The 17,593-nt window shown below is 46.3% G+C and overlaps 1 protein-coding gene across 1 annotated transcript in view; it reads right to left on the reverse strand.

The window, feature by feature from the left end:
* Positions 1 to 8,544: 8,544 nt before the first annotated feature.
* LOC129384031 (protein lifeguard 3-like) overlaps positions 8,545 to 17,593 on the reverse strand; it is a 51,855-nt gene continuing 42,806 nt past the window's right edge. The window contains exons 6-8 of the mRNA XM_055069085.2: positions 14,925 to 15,014; positions 13,103 to 13,150; positions 8,545 to 8,969 (exon numbers count right to left, since the gene is read on the reverse strand). Coding sequence (XP_054925060.1) covers positions 8,808 to 8,969; positions 13,103 to 13,150; positions 14,925 to 15,014 — 300 coding nt within the window. The 3' untranslated portion in view covers positions 8,545 to 8,807. The remainder of the gene's footprint in view (positions 8,970 to 13,102; positions 13,151 to 14,924; positions 15,015 to 17,593) is intronic.

A 17,593-nucleotide genomic window follows, 5' to 3' on the forward strand; every position in this document is an offset into this window, starting at 1 on the left:
AACAAGTTGGAATCTATACACAGCGAAGATTTGTGTGAGTGAATAAAGAGTTGAAACACGAGCACACTCACGCACGCACGCAAACACACACACAAGCGTGGGCGCAGACAAACCACACCAAGCTTTTTGTTAAGCAGAGTTGCTGACTAGTTGCGAACGCATTGAACGCATCATGGTTTCAGAGGCAGCGTGCACATACGAACGCAGCGCAATTCGAACCCATTCTATCCGCAAGAAGCGTTTACTTCGTCATTACTGCGCAGCGGCGAGTGCACGAAAGCGAGCTTTCTGGTTCTCTTTTTTTCTTTCCCCGCACGCCCGGCGCCGCCACTGCCACGGACGGACGGGCGGTCATGGATGGATGGATGGATGGATGGATGGATGGATGGATGGATGGATGGATGGATGGATGGATGGATGGATGGATGGATGGACGGACGGACGGACGGACGGACGGACGGACGGACGGACGGACGGACGGACGGACGGACGGACCGACGGTTGGATGGATGGATGGATGGATGGATGGATGGATGGATGGATGGATGGATGGATGGATGGATGGATGGATGGATGGATGGATGCATGCATGCATTCATGCTATGAGCATCCCCTTTGAAAACGAGCGGTGGGTTACGCCACCAAGCTTTTGTTCCTATTTTTCCTAATGTTGTGCACATATTTTTGACAAAATACACCAGCACGAAGAATTCCCTGCATCAAAATTTTTGAACTATCACTGGGAACTCTGTTTTTCTACGCCTCCATCGTTTGTGGTCTCCCTAATTTTCTGCCACCAAGCCTCCAATCACCTCTTGCTAATCTCTATTGCAGATATGTTTACTTTCACCCTGCTGACCCTGAACCCAAGGGTTTCAAAAAGGCCAGAGGAGCCTAAACCGGCAGCTGGGTAGATAAGAACGTGCGTCTTCGTCGTTTATAATTACGCATTCTAAGGCATCCTGATCTCGATTCGAAAAGTAAGGGCCTTCCCTTTGAGTTATCATAAATTGTTTGTTTCCAGATTTCGTTTTTTTTTCCTTCGAGGTAGTTACTCATAGCAAGCTTCTTTTCCATTGCCGACACCCAGGAGATTGTCTCAGCCTCGCTCACTTTGCGTTTGACGTTCTTTGCTGCCATGTTGCTGACCAACAGTGGTCGCATACTTGCTGCTAAGCTTCCTGGTTCTTTTTCTGCACTCGCAGTCAATGTTGTTACTGTACAAATAGCTGAACAGTCTCGCAACCCGCTTACTTTATTCCGTATTCTGCAGTCGTTCTTCAAAATCAATTTTACTCTCGGGCTTTCCTCAATTCAAAACTTCTCGAGCCCATATCAACCTGCACAGCTTCATTATCAGTCTTCCCGTGAGTGCTCAGTGCGAAGCACCCCACGGACCATTGGTTGTCATCGAGTACTAATGGCACCCCTCACTTCAAACAAACAACCGCATTTCCGTATGTAAGTCCTGGAACCATTACACCTTTCCACATAACCCGGAGCCCCTCGCGCCTTATATATCCCCATAGCGTTCTGTGTTTCACTATGGCCGCATTTCTCTTCCCTTTTGCCATTAGTGTTCTTTCCAGTGTCTTCACATATATATCTCCTTCGTTTACTAATACACCAAGGTATTCGTATCCTTTTACTCGACGCATTTACTTGCCTTGTATTAACCCTTTCAGACGCCACTTTATTCCGTTGATTGAAAACTTGCTTTCACCACATCTCTTGCATCTTCAGAATCATAGAAAGTGTACAGCTGCAGAAACGATTAAGAATTTTCAATTGTTTAGCGAGTTTTGTCAAGTTTACAAAATTTCGACTCCATGCGAAAGCTCACTGCAGGAACACAAAATATGAGCACATGTACTATTTCGTGTTTTGGAAAGCTTGAAAAGCGCTTATCCAGCCACTTGAAAATTATGCCTAGTGCATGACATTGTAAAGAAACAATGAAAGAAGTGAACCCGCTACATACAACATACTGACACAGAGTAAAAACACCCAGTCGTCTACCTTCCCACTCGTTTTGCTAAAACATTCTGCACGTTATTCAAAATTGTAGCACAGTTCCAATAATAAGCGTTTCAAGATGTATGAAACACATATTAAATAACATTACATTCATCAGTGCTTTTGCTATTGATGCGCTCTCCTGCCGCGCACAATTGTGTAGACAGCGTCTCAAAGGGTTAACACTGTCTCTTCACTGTTTTCATCGAATGCCATAAAACCTGATTTTTAAAGCTAAATTTGAATCCTAAATTCTCGTCTTCCCGACCACAGACATCAGCCAGACGTTGCATATCTCCTAGCTTGTTAGCAAGCAACACGATGTCGTCCGCGTAAAACAAACCTGGAAGCTGCTGCTCAACTACTGTGCCAGCTTGCTTGTACGAGAGGTTCCGATGTTGTTTCCATCTAGCGCCGTTTCCATCCTTATCACGTACACCGTAAACAACAACGGCGATAGAGGGCACCCCCAACGCAGTCTCTTGTCAACTTTCTGCTCGCTCCTCATTCCTTCCCCTTCAACAAAAGCGCTGTTTTCGAGGTAAATCTCCTTCAAGAACCGTGTGCAGTCATTGCCTATACCTTCTCCTTCGAGAATATCCCGCAAAATGTTGCGGTCTCCGTTGTCATATGCTCCTATAATGTCTAAAAAGGCCACATGTAACGGTCTCCATTCTAGTTTCGATGTTTCTAAAGATTGAGAGAGGATAAATAAGTTATCGGCCAGACGCCTACCGATTCTGAAGCCATTCGGAATTCTCCAAATATGCCATTTTGTTCTGCCCGTACCTTGCACTTTTAATTTAATTGCCTGCATTCCTAACCTGTTATTGTTAACATGGATGGATGGATGTTATGAGCGCCCCTTTGGAACGCTCGGTGGGCTGCGCCACCAAGCTCTTGCTATTTACTGCCTAAGGTCCTACCTAAGCTAAGAAAAAAAATCAAACGAGCGCCATCTGGTTCCTTTTAAAAGCGAAGCTTTTAGAAGGGACTGCATTAAAGGCAGCGCCATTATTGCAGTCATACTGTTAAAAGCACGTAGGTAGCAGACGGCTTGGCGTAATAGAATGATCGTGCCGTCTTGTCATTCAATATCCCAATGCCACTAAATCGGCAAGCGTATAAGTTGTCGCAAAGCATATATATATATATATATATATATATATATATATATATACCTTTGTTGGTGCTTTTGAAGCACCGGATCCGAAGAACTACTTATACATGTAGAGTTCAAAGAATACAAGCACGTAGGTAAACACAACCAGGCATTACTTACGTTTCAGCCGCGGTACCGGCCTTCGTAGGAGTGATTATTTATTTATTTATTTATTTATTTATTTATTTATTTATTTATTTATTTATTTATTTATTTATTTATTTATTTATTTACATAAACTGCGCCCCACCGGAAAGCCTCGCTACGTGCCTGGTATGTGGCCTAGGTAGGTGCCCTTTAAGGGCAACGTGTACTTATAGGGCGCCTCACCAGGCCACATATCAAGCTTTGGTTATACGCTGGAAGTCGTTACTTGCCCTTTAGGGAGTGTTCTACCGCAAGATTTTTTTTTCTTTTTTCAAATTGGTTCCTTGTTAGCCGAGATATAGTTGAGTGCCGCGAACACATGATTTCAGGAGGCGGGCGTCACCGTCAACATAGACGATCTGTCCACTTGCCACCGTCTAATCTCCGCAAACGAAAGTCCTTGCCTGCGTTCTCCACTGCCGGAGCTGGAGGATGACGTCACGCCTACGTCGCGGGTCCCGCCTTCTTTCTTTCTTTCTTTCTTTCTTTTCTCGCTTTATTGCTGTGCGGCGCACTTACGCCGACGGTCTCGAGCGCGATCTGTCGCGTTTGTGTCGTTTCGCGCAGCGCATGATTTTACGCGCTGTGCCAGCGCCTCCTAAGATAGCAAAAGGCCGGTGCACTTCGATCCGTGACGTCACGCTACTTTGCCCGACTGCCATAGAATCGAATGGAGACGACGCTCCCGAGTAAGCCAGCGTGGTTTTCACGTCACCGCTTTCGTTACGCCGGGCTTGGCAATGCAAATTTCGGTCCAAGTAGCACGACGTGTAATAAAGCAGGGTACACTGGCCTGCGCTCTAGGAGGTGCTGACTCGGCACAAGAACACCTGACTACACCTGCGCGAAAACACGCGATAAGTCTTTATTACACGAACACTGATACAGACGCAAGCGAATCACGTGACATTATGGCGCGCTGGAACACGGTAGAAAATTACATAATTTCGCTCTCTGCGCAGGCCACTGCGTGAACACGGAAAGAAGCAGACGAAGCGGAAGCACAACTCTCCTGCTACGGTACGAAGCAAAACAAAGACGCGAGGCATTCGTTTTGTAAGTTTTATTATTTCTCGAAACACTACTGAAGCGACAGATCACACAAATAAATTCCCCTCTCGGCTGGCGAGATAAAAGATCGAAGAACCCGGAACTGCTGTCGTAACACGTGACCGCGCAGCCGGTAACCATGGCAGCAGCTGCCGTGCCGAGATAATGGCGCGAGAGGAGAAGCCGGAGGGCAGTGGGCGGGCGTAATGGCGACTACACGAGCGGGCATCGTCCTTGCCTGGGCTACGCAAACAAAGTGACTGATGATTTTCGAGTACTGTAAGTTTTATTGAAACCAAGAGCAACCGCTTCACGGTACACCGCGCTATCATATCTTGATTTCGCCAGCCGCGAGGGCAAGGGGAACAGTTATCTTTGCCTGTGCCTGTGCCCTGTTGTCAGACTAAACGCCGCACTCAACAGCCGCATCACATCAGGGAGGAGCTTTGCTCCGATGCTCACTCTGTTTCACGCGCAGTCATGCGAACCAGAATTAGAATTTGGAGTAGGGTCGGAGCACACACATGCTAGAACTATTCCAAGTGAAACTGTGTAGAAATGCGACTGCCCCTAACTTTTGAATACAAACGCACACACTAACTGCAGTCAATTAAAAGTTAGTTATTCCATGTTAATTAATTGGGCTGCTGATAGCGATAATTATCATCTCACTTTGTGTCCTCCTGTCCACATATCTTTTGTGCACAGGTGGTCTTCACGTGCCTCCCAGTGCCTAATTTTAAGAAAACTATAAAGCTTAAGTTTGAACACCCGGTAGAAAGCGGTCGGTTACAGAAAAAACATAATTGCTAATTACCCAGCATTAATAGATCTTTTTTTATTATATACATCATGCTGGTGCATTATTAGGTAAGCATACCTAGAAAAAGTGCTACACATTGCTTTATAGAAATGCTTAATTTTTGTCTTATAATGAAGAATAATTTACAAGTTGGTTCGTAACATTTTAGTAAATCTAATGAATTGCCCCAAACGTGAGAGAAAGAAGTTCGCATTTTTGTTGTTTACCATTTAAGCCAGAAGTAGGTTTCGTTCACTTCTTACGACATATTTACAGCGTTAAAGCGGGAACACACGCGCTGACAGATAGGATTGGCGATATAAACAATTTTGCTGTAAACATAATCCTGCTCTGGTGAGCAACAGCGAGAGAAACTGAAAGGAAACACACCCACTCAATGCGCATGCGTACCCCGCAGGCGCAATCTATTTATTGTTTTATTTTTATTTTATTCTTACTTTATTTTTTTAGAGAGGGACAGGGCAGCTTAATGGACTTTCATGCAGGTTCAACTTCTTTTTTTGAACGTAGAATGCTGCATGAACATTATTTTGTAATCTTTAACAGGTACTTACCAATCCCGTGCACACTGTTCAATATTTATGCACGCTCGAACAATCTGCAGTCATATTAAATTAAACTACGAGGTGTTGCTTGTCATAACCGCGATCTGGTTATGAGGAAGGGTCGACGTAGTGGGTGACTCCGAAAATTCGAACGACCCGTCGTTCTTTAACGTGCACCTAAAGTTAAGTAGACGGGTGTTCCAGTAATATACAATATGGCCTAATATCGCAATAGAGGTCATCTTCGTCAAATTAAGAGTAAGCTTTAGCGTGGGCCCGACTCCGATGCCAACTAGTCAAATACATATAAAAGGCAGAAATGCCTTTGTCAGATAACCTCTGCACCGATGCGAAATGACGTTTGTTGCATTTAAGAAACAAAGTAATATTTTCGCGTCTCTTGAAGTCGAATTTTAATTTACAGCTTGAAACTATTGATAACAGTGTTTTTTTTTTTTTTAATTGTAAGCTTACAAAATAAATGGCAGCACGAAGCCTACAAGTCCGTAACTCCGCAACAAAAAACAGGTACCGCTTCTCTGTAAACTGCAAGCGCTATAGCGCCTAAAGAGTAATAATTCAGTGCAATCAAAGAAAACTTTATTCTGGGGTTTCACGTGCCAAAACCACGATTTCATTGTGAGCCATGCAGACCGTAGTGAGGCACGCCTCTTCAATTTTCACCAATGGGGTTCCTTAACGTGCGACCAATGCATAGTACGCGGCCGTTTTTGCATATCGCCCTCGTCGAAATGCGGCCGACATTCCCGCGCCATTGGGAGTGCGGGTCGCTGGGCCCGACGTTCACCAAGGAAGAGTGGGACGCGCTCCTGCGAAGTCCTGTCTTTGAGGATCAAATCCTGGCCGTCCAGCGCGCCCGCGATCGGGCCGGCAGACTAGATCTGTCAGTCCCGTCGTGGGATTAGCCGGGTGCGCGTTTTATCGCGCTTTGCTGGACCAAATAAAAGTTTATTCACTCACTCACTCACTCCCGCGCCATTAATAGGCTTAGCAGTGCAACGGCATAGCTATCACGCCACCACGCCGACTGAAATTCAGTATATAAATTCTACAGTTTGCGTGAATACGCTGCAATGCTGACAAGGGTCTTGCGGTAGTTTTACTCGCATATCATTGGGATATGTGAGAGCTATGTATATTACATCAATATTTTTTTCCGAATAATATGACCTATTAGAAGCTCTTCATAGTTATTATTGCAGAGCTGCATTGTTTACACTCTATAGTTTCGTTTTCAAAAATTTGCAGTTTCAACAATTTTTGATAAATATATATCCGCTTAAATCAAAATTCGGCTCCCTACAGTCACTACATCTTAACGTTGTTCTTCTGAATGCGACAAACCTCCAAGATCAGTGCAGTGGTTGCCACGAAAAATGATTTCTCTGTTTCCGTGTATCAAGATAGGAGCCACCCACCCCACCCCAGATAACAATTTCTCTAAAAAAAGGCTCTCAAATACTTTTCTAAACATAGAATGAGCCCACTATTAAAGGACGTCATATCACGAACCTCACGCCGCAAAAATTTTTCGAATCCTACCACTGTAAGTGAACTTATCGCACCAATGCCCATCTTTCGACGCGGAGAAGACAAGCGAGGCCAAAGCCCCAGCCGAAAGTTGAGTGTCGCGGCAGCGAAAGGGCTCGTCGCGACACCCCGTGGCGGCCGCGGTAGACTTATGCGCGGCGGCCATTTCGGAGGCCGCACACATCCGACGCAGCTATGCGCACTATGCAAAGAAGAAACGATATTCCTAGCTTGGTGCGATTGCACACGTCAACATTTTTCATTTATTTAGTCCATAAATTAGCGATTATACATTAATGGGGAATGCTCTCGCGCTCACGAGATAAGGCTATATCACTGGTGCTTTAGATGACGCCACGTGACCACGGTGAGGAAGGGAGAGCAAGCGATTTCTCGCTGTGTTTGACATCGGATTGTAAATTCCGTGCTGTATGTAGCCTCTGCGACCGATCGGCAACATTTTCTCACTATCCCCGAGAAATGTTTCAGGGTCCCTTTAAGGATGCGATGTGCATTAATTTTCGGTACGCAAATCTGTTCCGAAACAACCACCGCTCCTTCAGAGCATTGACTAGTACTAGATGTATGCACACCATCGACAATGCTACGATGCATTTTAACAATATGACGTCTAAAGCGTTGACTTCCAGCATTCAGCGCTTCCTGACGCCTAAAATAAGTTAGGCGGCGCACAAGAAAGCTTTACCAATTCTGTAGTCATTTATGCAAACGGCCTGACGCCTTCCTGCCTGCCAAAGTGCTTATCTCATCCCTCCTGTAGAATAAGTGCCACAACACTCACTGCGCACTATGACATTTTCCAGTCAAGCTGAGTCACAATAACAAGCGTATTCATGAAGCAGCGAACCTTGGTTCCACTTGTGGTATCAATCCAGAAATTTATATTCGGGATTACGACGGCACAGATTCAGACGCATACTAGTTTAATTGCAGCCTATTATTTCCATATGCTGCTCGCATAATACTTCTCGGGAAAATCGTGTGGGCTGCATCAGTTCAACATCATATACGATTGAAGAAAGCGGGAAGGACATCGGATTGGAGAATTTTAGGCACACGCATGGGCAAAATTGCCGTGCGGTAAACCTTTCCTTCTACCGCAACCAAGCTGATGCGGAATGGAGGATTACCGCTTAGCCTGCGGTCTTTACGAAAACGTGCAATCGCTTAATCTCGGCAATGTTGTACGTATAACATACAAATATTTCCGCAGGGAAAATGTGTGTGGATCAGGTGAACAAATCGAGCTTTGAGCGATACCTTAGTTGGCGGTGGGCGTATATGATGGTTTCTAATTATTCACTGAAATCACGGGCCTCTTCAACGCCGAAGCAGTTCTATATATATTTTTTTTTTAATCGTAGGAGGCGCTGACGATGACCGGGCGTCAAAAACGCTTCGCCCCCCTCGTTGGCCACTGCAGTGAGTCCTGCCTGCCGCAAAGCGCACGCAGGTGGAGACAGCGACAAAGGCCGCAGCGCCCCCTTCCAGTTCACTTGTCGCCTTTCAACTGGCTGATCATTTCCAGGATGAAGAAGAAGAAGTTGGTGGCGTCGACATACAGCATCATCGCTCCCACGATGTAGTCCTCGGGCGATAAGACGCCCGCCCGGTTTTTGCCGCCCACGATGAGTTGCGTGTCGATGACGACGTACTGGGTACAGTAATAATATCATTCATTCATTCATTCATTCATTCATTCATTCATTCATCTATTTGCATATTGACATGCCGCAGGTACTCGAATGCAGCCCATTTTAAGTTCGTATGCGCATTAAGGTATTTCTCTCATTCATTCAGTTTCATTCATTCATTCATTCATCTATTTGCTTATTGACATGCCGCAGCTACTCGAATGCAGCTCATCTTAAATTTGTATGTTCATTAAGGTATTTCTCACTCATTCATTCATTCATTCATTCATTCATTCATTCATTCATTCATTCATTTATTCTTCTATTTGCATGTTGACATGCCGCAGGTACTCGAATGCAGCTCATTTTAAATTTGTATGTGCATTAAGGTATTTGTCATTCATTCATTCATTCATTCATTCATTCATTCATTCATTCATTCATTCATTCATTCATTCATCTATTTGCATATTGACATGCCGCAGCTACTCGAATGCAGCTCATTTTAAATTTGTATCTTGCATTGAGGTATTTCTCATTCATTCATTCATCTATTTGCATACTGACATGCCGCAGCTACTCGAATGCAGCTCACTTTACATCTATATATATACATTAAGCTATCTCTTTAGTTGTACACGCGATCTTCCGTGCGAGGCAAGCATGTACGTGAGGGCACAAGAGCATGATATAGTGTCATGTTACAGATAACTGAAAAGCACCTTGAGAATTATACGAAGAGGTGTATTATTCAGTTAAACAAGCCCTGTAATAGAGCAAGGTTCTTCATAAAAGCCGATATCCGCTTTAACCTAGAAGTGGACGAATCAGCAATATTTGCGTATTCTAGAACGATTCCTTGTTGGGCTATAGTTAGTTTTGCTAGCTGAACAAGCAAATTAGCGCAGTAAAAGCGCTTGTCCTGCCCTCCCTTTCTCGTGTCTGTGTCTTCTATTGCACTAACGCATTTGTTCAGCCCGCAATATTTACGAACGAGCGCTCATGTAAATGAATACCTCATCTGCAAAACGGGCGCGCCAGAGAACAATTATGCGCATTTCTGCGCTACAGCATTTCGGGTGGCTAAAAGTTCAATTACTTGACTCTGCTGGAAAATGAGCTCTCGTAGACATTTCGATTATAATGTGGCATTATAGTTGGTGACAACCTAATAGCGCAATGCAAGTTTTAAGCATAAAACACGCAGTGCACCAACCATTGGCGTCCGAGTGAGAACTGCGCCTCGCCATTCCCCTCACCTGTGGGAAATGCTATATTGGCCAAACCGGGCGCTGTCTGAATGAACGCTTGCTAGAGCATCGCAGGAATGCTACTTCACTAAGTGGCGCTGGTCATTTAGCCGACCGCATTCGCCGTTGCTCGCACAAGCCAGCATGCAAGGCGTTTTTCGAACGAACATGTGTGTTGCGCAAATATAGCAATCAGAAAAACCGGGAAATTTTTGAAGCATTTTGTATCTCCAATGAAAATGATTACTGTGTCAGTGATCCTTCTGTTGTACTCAGGAAAAAAGAACTCGATTATCTCAGGGCAAACGGGTGTGTCGAATCAGCGAGCTAGGGCGGGAGATGAGCAAGATTGTACTGAGTGATGTAAAAAAGAGAGGGAAAGGGTTTTTTTTACTTTTTTTTCACTTTTTCCTTTTATTCCTTTCTTAGTTTGGTTTGACACTTCTGATGACTGTTGCCTAGACCAAGGAAATATTTTTGAGTGGTCCTGCGCACTAGCAACCCCCCACTCCCTCCCCCTGTGTACATAAAGCCCTGTTTTCCATGAATAAAATTCAGTTGAAGTCCGGCGTTCGTGTTGTCTTCCTCTTCTCGTCCGTGTTCAGTTGTGCGATGGAACGATGTTTCATAATGCTAATCATAACCAACTAGCCCAGCTGTCCATACTTAGGGGTTTTATATGCCTGAAGAAGTATACGGCGCAAGGCGCGAGCCTATCACAGGCATTCCCTCTCTCCGCAGGAGAAAAAGGGTGCGATTGCGAGTTCGCTCGCCTCGCGCCCGCCGTTTCTCGCCACTTCAGGCCCCGCAGTCAGATGGGAAGGCTGCGTTTGGTTAGTTCTGCCGAAGAGCAGGCTGCGTTGAAGGAATGGCAGCGGGAGCGGGCCGCACGCCGTGCGTTCGGCCGAAGAAGAGGCGGCGTTTCATGAACGTCGCCGCGGGAACTCGCTCGAAAACGGGCTCGTCGTCGACGTGCCGACCTCGCCGCGAGGGAGCGCGAAGCCGAGGCGTTACGACAACGAATAGCCGCGGATACCCACCTTCGCTTGCACCCCTGTTCCCGGTATACGTGAGGGGTTATCATTTTTGTTTTGTTTGTGTTATTTGCCTGCATGCGCGCGCATGCCCGTTTCCAATATTAATTCTCTCTCTATCTCTTTTCATCTTGAAATCTGATGCTTCGCCAAACGACGCTGCACAGCAGTGAGTAGCCTATCAGAAAGACAAGATCGTTGTACACTTCCGCTCGTTTTGCCTGAAATAGGCATCTTCATCCTAGCCTTAACTTACTGTTCCTGTAGTTGGCTGTTGAGCAAAACAAAAAAAAATGTCGGCCAATTTCAGTACGAATTTTTCCCAAGATACCTACATTAGATCTAGAGCTATGAGAACACTCGCGATCAACTGGAGACGAAAACGAAGGCGGCGTCTGACGCGGACGCCGAAGGAGAAGGCTCGAGATTTGTGTCGATACACGGACACAATCCTGGCGTAAATTTACAGCCCTTAGCAGCTTCGCTGTAAAAGTAAAGACAGAAACAACACGCATTTCCATGTCACTTCTGTTACTAACAAGTTGTCCGTCTACTTGTCGGTATTATGGGTTTTGTTAATATTAGTACGTCGGTAATCAAATGTTCGGAAAGTGTGCGTGCATCTTCATGTTGGCATAATCGTGGTGTACGTTCCTTCCCTTCTTCCTGCTCGAGCACCGTAGGGTCCTTGCGAGCACGAGCCGATTCTTTTTTTAGGTACTCCTTGTCATAGTAACAAAATCAGGTATTGTATCTGCCTGGGGGCAACCTTGCAGGGTTGCAACGCCTACAGTGACGAACGTTGCGAATGTTATACTCTTCTGTTCACAGACCAGGTACCACATTGCTCAGTGAACTTAATTATTCGTAGGCCACTTTCGCCTCGAGTAAATTACGGAGTTCTGAGGTAGTGCGCAGAAATTTCGACACTAACTTCCAACTTCTCCGAAAGACTCCACATGAATGACGTAGAACTTGTGCTCTACCCATTTCGTTCTAACGTTTTTTCGTTAGAGTCATGTAGAGTACACTGGCGCATTAAGCAAGGAACTAATCATCGTGAATTACAGCGCGCTCCGGAACGAGTACAGGAAATGACAGGAGCGCAAAGCTCGGTGCTTGGCATTTCTTGTCCTTGTGTACGGTGCGCGCCGTAATTCACAGTAGCATGGAACAATAACTAGCCTCGTTTCTGACTAATAACCGTTCGAACTGAAACCGGCTCGCAATTCTATTCCGCCAGCGAACGTTTTGCGCCTTGCTGAACAAACTCCCTATGCTTAGGCTGAAATCTTGTGTCATGCCATGTATATGAAGCTTTGTCCCGTTTGTTTTGTATTCAAGTCGACGCCACACCACGTGAATATTAATTGTCGCTTGTGATGTACGTTTTGTTCAGAGCACTTTGCTATGGTACTGGGATGTGTATGCGCATTTCTTTTGAATTCCCTAAGCTGACCAAACTATGGTTTTGGACGAGGACCTAGGCAACTAGTCTATTGCTCCTATCTTGGTATTACTTTAGGTATAGTTGTGTTTTAATGAACTGAGCTAGCATTATCGTGTGAGCAAACTCAAAATGTTATGAGCGACACAACAAGGTGCAGCACTACGCGCACTTGTGGCGCATCATTTTCCTGAGCTCGTAATTTCGGTCTCTTTCACAGCACACAGTGCTAATGTACAGCGCGACGAAGTACTTTGGAGTTGCAGAACATCGCTGTGCATCTCGGAAGAAAAAAAAAATGTGCAGCAGATGTTGGCGGAACGAGCAGCTTTTGAATGCTAATCATCTGACGGGTCGTAACATATTAACTTCGAATTTGTAAACTGTCAATGTGCATCTATACAATAAGATAGTGAACTTACAAAAGAGTATATTGCAGCTCCGCCGCAGGCGTAGACCATCTGAATCGTCTGAAAGAGAACACACACGCAGGCGACACGAAGCACTAATTGGGTATGTATATAATGCACGCACAATGCACACACTCCAGCTTCTACCACAGTAGTGCTGCTCCAGCACTGCCTCTCAAAAGCATTTGTTTGGCGCGAAAAACGGAAATTTATTTGCGGGAACGATTTTGATATATTTCAACGTTGCTAATCTGGACTGGTGAAATAATGAGGATTGTCATGCAATCTCAATCTGCATTATAGTAAACATTGTTTCAAGACAATGTTTTCGTTACGTGCACCGTGTTCTGAGTGTCTCGTTTTGAGGTTTCGTTCAAACCTTCTTCAGCGTAAACTACTCAGGCCGAGAATCAAGTCCGGCTAGGGAGGGCACAATAAGGCTGACATACCTTTCCCAAATGCGGCTCAACAAAACTACGTAACAACGTTGAGTCACAGTGCATCTATTAGGGCGGCTATTACTAGCGATCCTTTGTACATCAAGTTAAATGTTCATTCTAGCAATAAGAAATTTGCGCGCGTGGCAAGAAACTAAAAGGAAGCTAGCTTTACGAAGTTTTCTCAAACGTGAGCAGCTTCCACTTGTTTAATTTATCGTCGCGTTGAGAGGCGATGCAGGGGAAAGATATCCACTATTAAGCCAAATATTGCGCATGCAACACAGAAGTAAGAAATATCAATACCTGAAAAGGAAGCAGATATTAATCAATTAGAAGTCATGTTACAAGTATCAAAAAAATATATTAAGCATTCGAATGCGTCGTTATACAGACAAAGTCGTTTTCCAATTACTATTTATACTCGTAGATTCATTCAGGCCACTGCATAACTAGTCGCCCAAGAATATTGTCATATTGTTGTAGGGCTTACGTGCCAAAATCTCGATATGATCATGAGGCACGCCGAAGTGGGGGAATCGAGATTAATTTAGACCACCTAGGGCTCTTTAACGTCCACCCAATGCACGGTACACGGGCGTATTTTGCATTAAGCACCCAGCAAATCGCGGCTGCCGCGGCAGGGATTCGATCCGACAACTTCGAGCGTAGCAGCGCATTACGCCACCGCAGCGGCTAACTAGTGTCCCGTCTCAATAGAGAATTTTAGTGCGTCCAGTATTCCGGCAACCGTGGGCTGTTTGCCGGATGAGCGGGGGCGTAAATAAATAATCCTGTTCATAATTACGCCGCTGCCGAAAATTTGCATCAGCAGCGAAGTAGAATATAGTAGGTTACTGCAATTTTAGCTCTGCGCTTGTCTGCTTGAGCTCTATGCCACCAGGTGGCTGCACCTCTCCGGCGGCTCACACTTAGGCCCCCGCCCATCCGGCAATCGGGCCAAACCACCCCTGTTTGCTGGAATAGCGGACACGCTAAAAGTCTCCAATAAAACGCGCGCTGGCTTGTGTTCCGTATGGGCCTCCTTCTTTTCGTGCAGTCACTTTTATTTTATTTGTTTCACCAATTTGGTCTCGGCTACCCGTGACTCTACTTGAAGCGCATGTGGCTGTTTCGGCACTAACGTGTGCATAGATCACCAAAATTGTTTCTGACGCTGTGTTTTCGGTGACAGCCAGCCCAAGCAAACCAATTATACCGCCAGACTTCATGATGAAAAGAGTAAACCACACAATATGTAAATATCGGAGGCAACAGTAATAAAACACCGCACCACTTCTCGCGTCACCCTTGCGGGTTTTTTTTTTTCTTCTTTTTTTTAAGGAACATGGAGGGGATGGTGCGAGGCGTTAGAATTCTTGCTGTAGTGCACGTACCTTTGACGGGAAAATCGCAGCCACGGTTGCCAAGATAAACAGCAGTATTATGAGGACGCAGGAGACACCAAAGTATACAGTGAAATCGATCTGCAAACAGAGAAAGACAGAAGAAGGAGAGAAAGAGAGACTAAATCAGCCTTAACGGCTGTGAGAACCAGTCATTTGTGTCTATTCGATTCATCCGCAAGCCTTTCGAGGAATTAAAAATACGAAATGCGCGGGGGTAGTACTATATTATAAAGACTATAAATATATAAATGTCAGTTATAATGACTGTGCAATTAGCCAAAACGAAATGAAGCAATATAATTAACTATTTTTCATTATACCCCTGACTCCGGAAACTTACGGCGTAAGTCGAAGATACGGAAACATTTTGGCGAAGCTGCGGATTCGACACAAACCAGCGTCGAATTTATATATATACAGTTGCGATACAACAGGCGCTTAAGACAGAACAGTACAAATGAAGACGAACATCAGGGTTTGGCACGAATCAGTTTCCGCATTGGTCTCTGGCAGCGCTGCTCTTGCAAACACAGTGTAAACAGTCTTTCGTCTGTGCGTTCCCACAATTAACATTTTGGTGGAGCTTTGCGATCCTCGTCCTCGGCACGGAGCTCCGCAGCGGTCGCGACATTGAGCTGGCCACCATACCTCCCGGCGATGAGACCCCACCAGCGTCGGCTACGACTCGGCAGACTGCTCCATGTCGTGACGCTTCCACAGGCTCACGACCTTGGCCTGTTTTCCGGCTTGCACGGTACCGACGTCAAAGAGTGAATCATCCGTTACGAGAGCGTCAGCGCTCATAACAGCTGGGATCCAACGATCATGCTCGCTAACGTCGTTTGTTACCCCACGCATCTGGTACCGAGCCCACGAAAGCTAATTCACAAGCTGGGGCATTTTCAAAAATAAACTTCACGAACAGTTCGACGACCCCTTCGGGCGCACAGTCTCAGCCAAAAAAGAAGTCCTTGCTACGCGTGCTCAGAGCCTAAAGAGGTCTCATACATAGTAGACGTCCTGGCGCTTTGCCGCGAAGCTGAGAACAAGATGTCTCAAACAGACGAAGTGGCGCATATATTAAATGGTATCGCAGACGACGCCTTTAACTTGCTGGCTTTCGGCAACGTCTCCTACAATTCACGCCATCATCAACTAACATATGCCACAGCTTCGAACAAGCGAATAGACTGCGCATCACACCCGACATCGTGCGCCTCCCCAATACCGCTGCTATGTCGACTTGTGCGGACCATCCTCGCCATCCGATTCCGCCTGACAACCTAACTACAGTGTCGTTCGCCGCGAGCTCGAGGCAGCCTCTTCCACGCCGTGGCCTGGCCACGATGCAGATTCACGTGTTACCATTCGCGTCGCAAAATCCTGCAGCCTGGTTAATCCAGGTGGAGGCCATCTTTGACCTTCGGCGCATTACCTCGCAGCGCGCGAGGTTCCTCCACGTTGTCTCGGCACCCCTACAGAGGTGGTTGAGGAGCGCTGATACGTAGAGTACGCACCCCACGAGACCACCCCCCTTTCGACAACTTCAGGACTAAGGCGCTGCAGCGCAAGTCTGTCTGTGCGCAGGCACCTGCAGCAGCGTCTCAACGAAGAGAAATTCGGCGACCGTCGACCGTCGGAACTTCGACGTCGTACGCGGCGGCTCCTCAGTGAATGTAGGCTGGACGCAAACAACCCGCTGCTGCGTGAATTGTTCCTTCAGCGTCTGCCACAGAATCTTGTGGCCGCCTTGGCTCGAGAAGGCATGTCCCTCGACAATCTTGCAGAGCTGGCCCACCGCATAAGAGGTACGGTGACAACAACGACTGTTTCCCTGTCGCACCTCGAAGATCGGCAATCTCGCATTGAGAAAATGATTGGCCATCTTGCTGAGACCCTTACTGCACTGTATACGGTCATCGCCCCACCGTCGTCAGCGCAACCGCAATTGCCGCCTTCTGGGTCCAGTTGCCGTTCTGGCCCTCGTCGCGGCGCGTATTGCTAGTATCACAACATATATGGAACTGAGGGGCCGGTTTTTCACAATCATATCATAAGCGCCCAACAAAGACACCAAGGACAACATAGGGGAAATTACCTGCACTAATTAACTAAATTAAAGAAATGATAGATTTACAGAAATGAAACAGGATCAAAACACAACTGGCCGCAGCTGGGGAACCATCCCACGCCTTCGCGTAGGCGCGCCCGCGCGCACGCACGCACACACGCACGCACGCACACACACACACGCACACACACACACGCACACACACACGCAAACACACACGCAAACACACACGCAAACACACACGCAAACACACACGCAAACACACACACACACACGCACACGCACACGCACACGCACACACACACACACACACACACACACGCACACGCACGCACACGCACGCACACGCACGCGCACACGCAGCTCGAATGTCTAGCGGTAGTAGAGTGTCGACGACGAGTTTAGACATTATGTGTTCGTAAGCAAATTCACAATTGTAAAAGACAATTCAGCGATTGCCCGGATGTTTTCGAAGCGGTGCCTAAAGCACAAATTCGCACGGTGGATCATTCGTCTTCAAGAGTACACCTTCCACGTGCGACATTGCTCCGCTGCTCTGAACACACGTCGCCGATGCTCTCTCTCG

This window comes from Dermacentor andersoni, chromosome 9 (assembly GCF_023375885.2).
Source record: "Dermacentor andersoni chromosome 9, qqDerAnde1_hic_scaffold, whole genome shotgun sequence".
NCBI lineage: Eukaryota > Metazoa > Arthropoda > Arachnida > Ixodida > Ixodidae > Dermacentor > Dermacentor andersoni.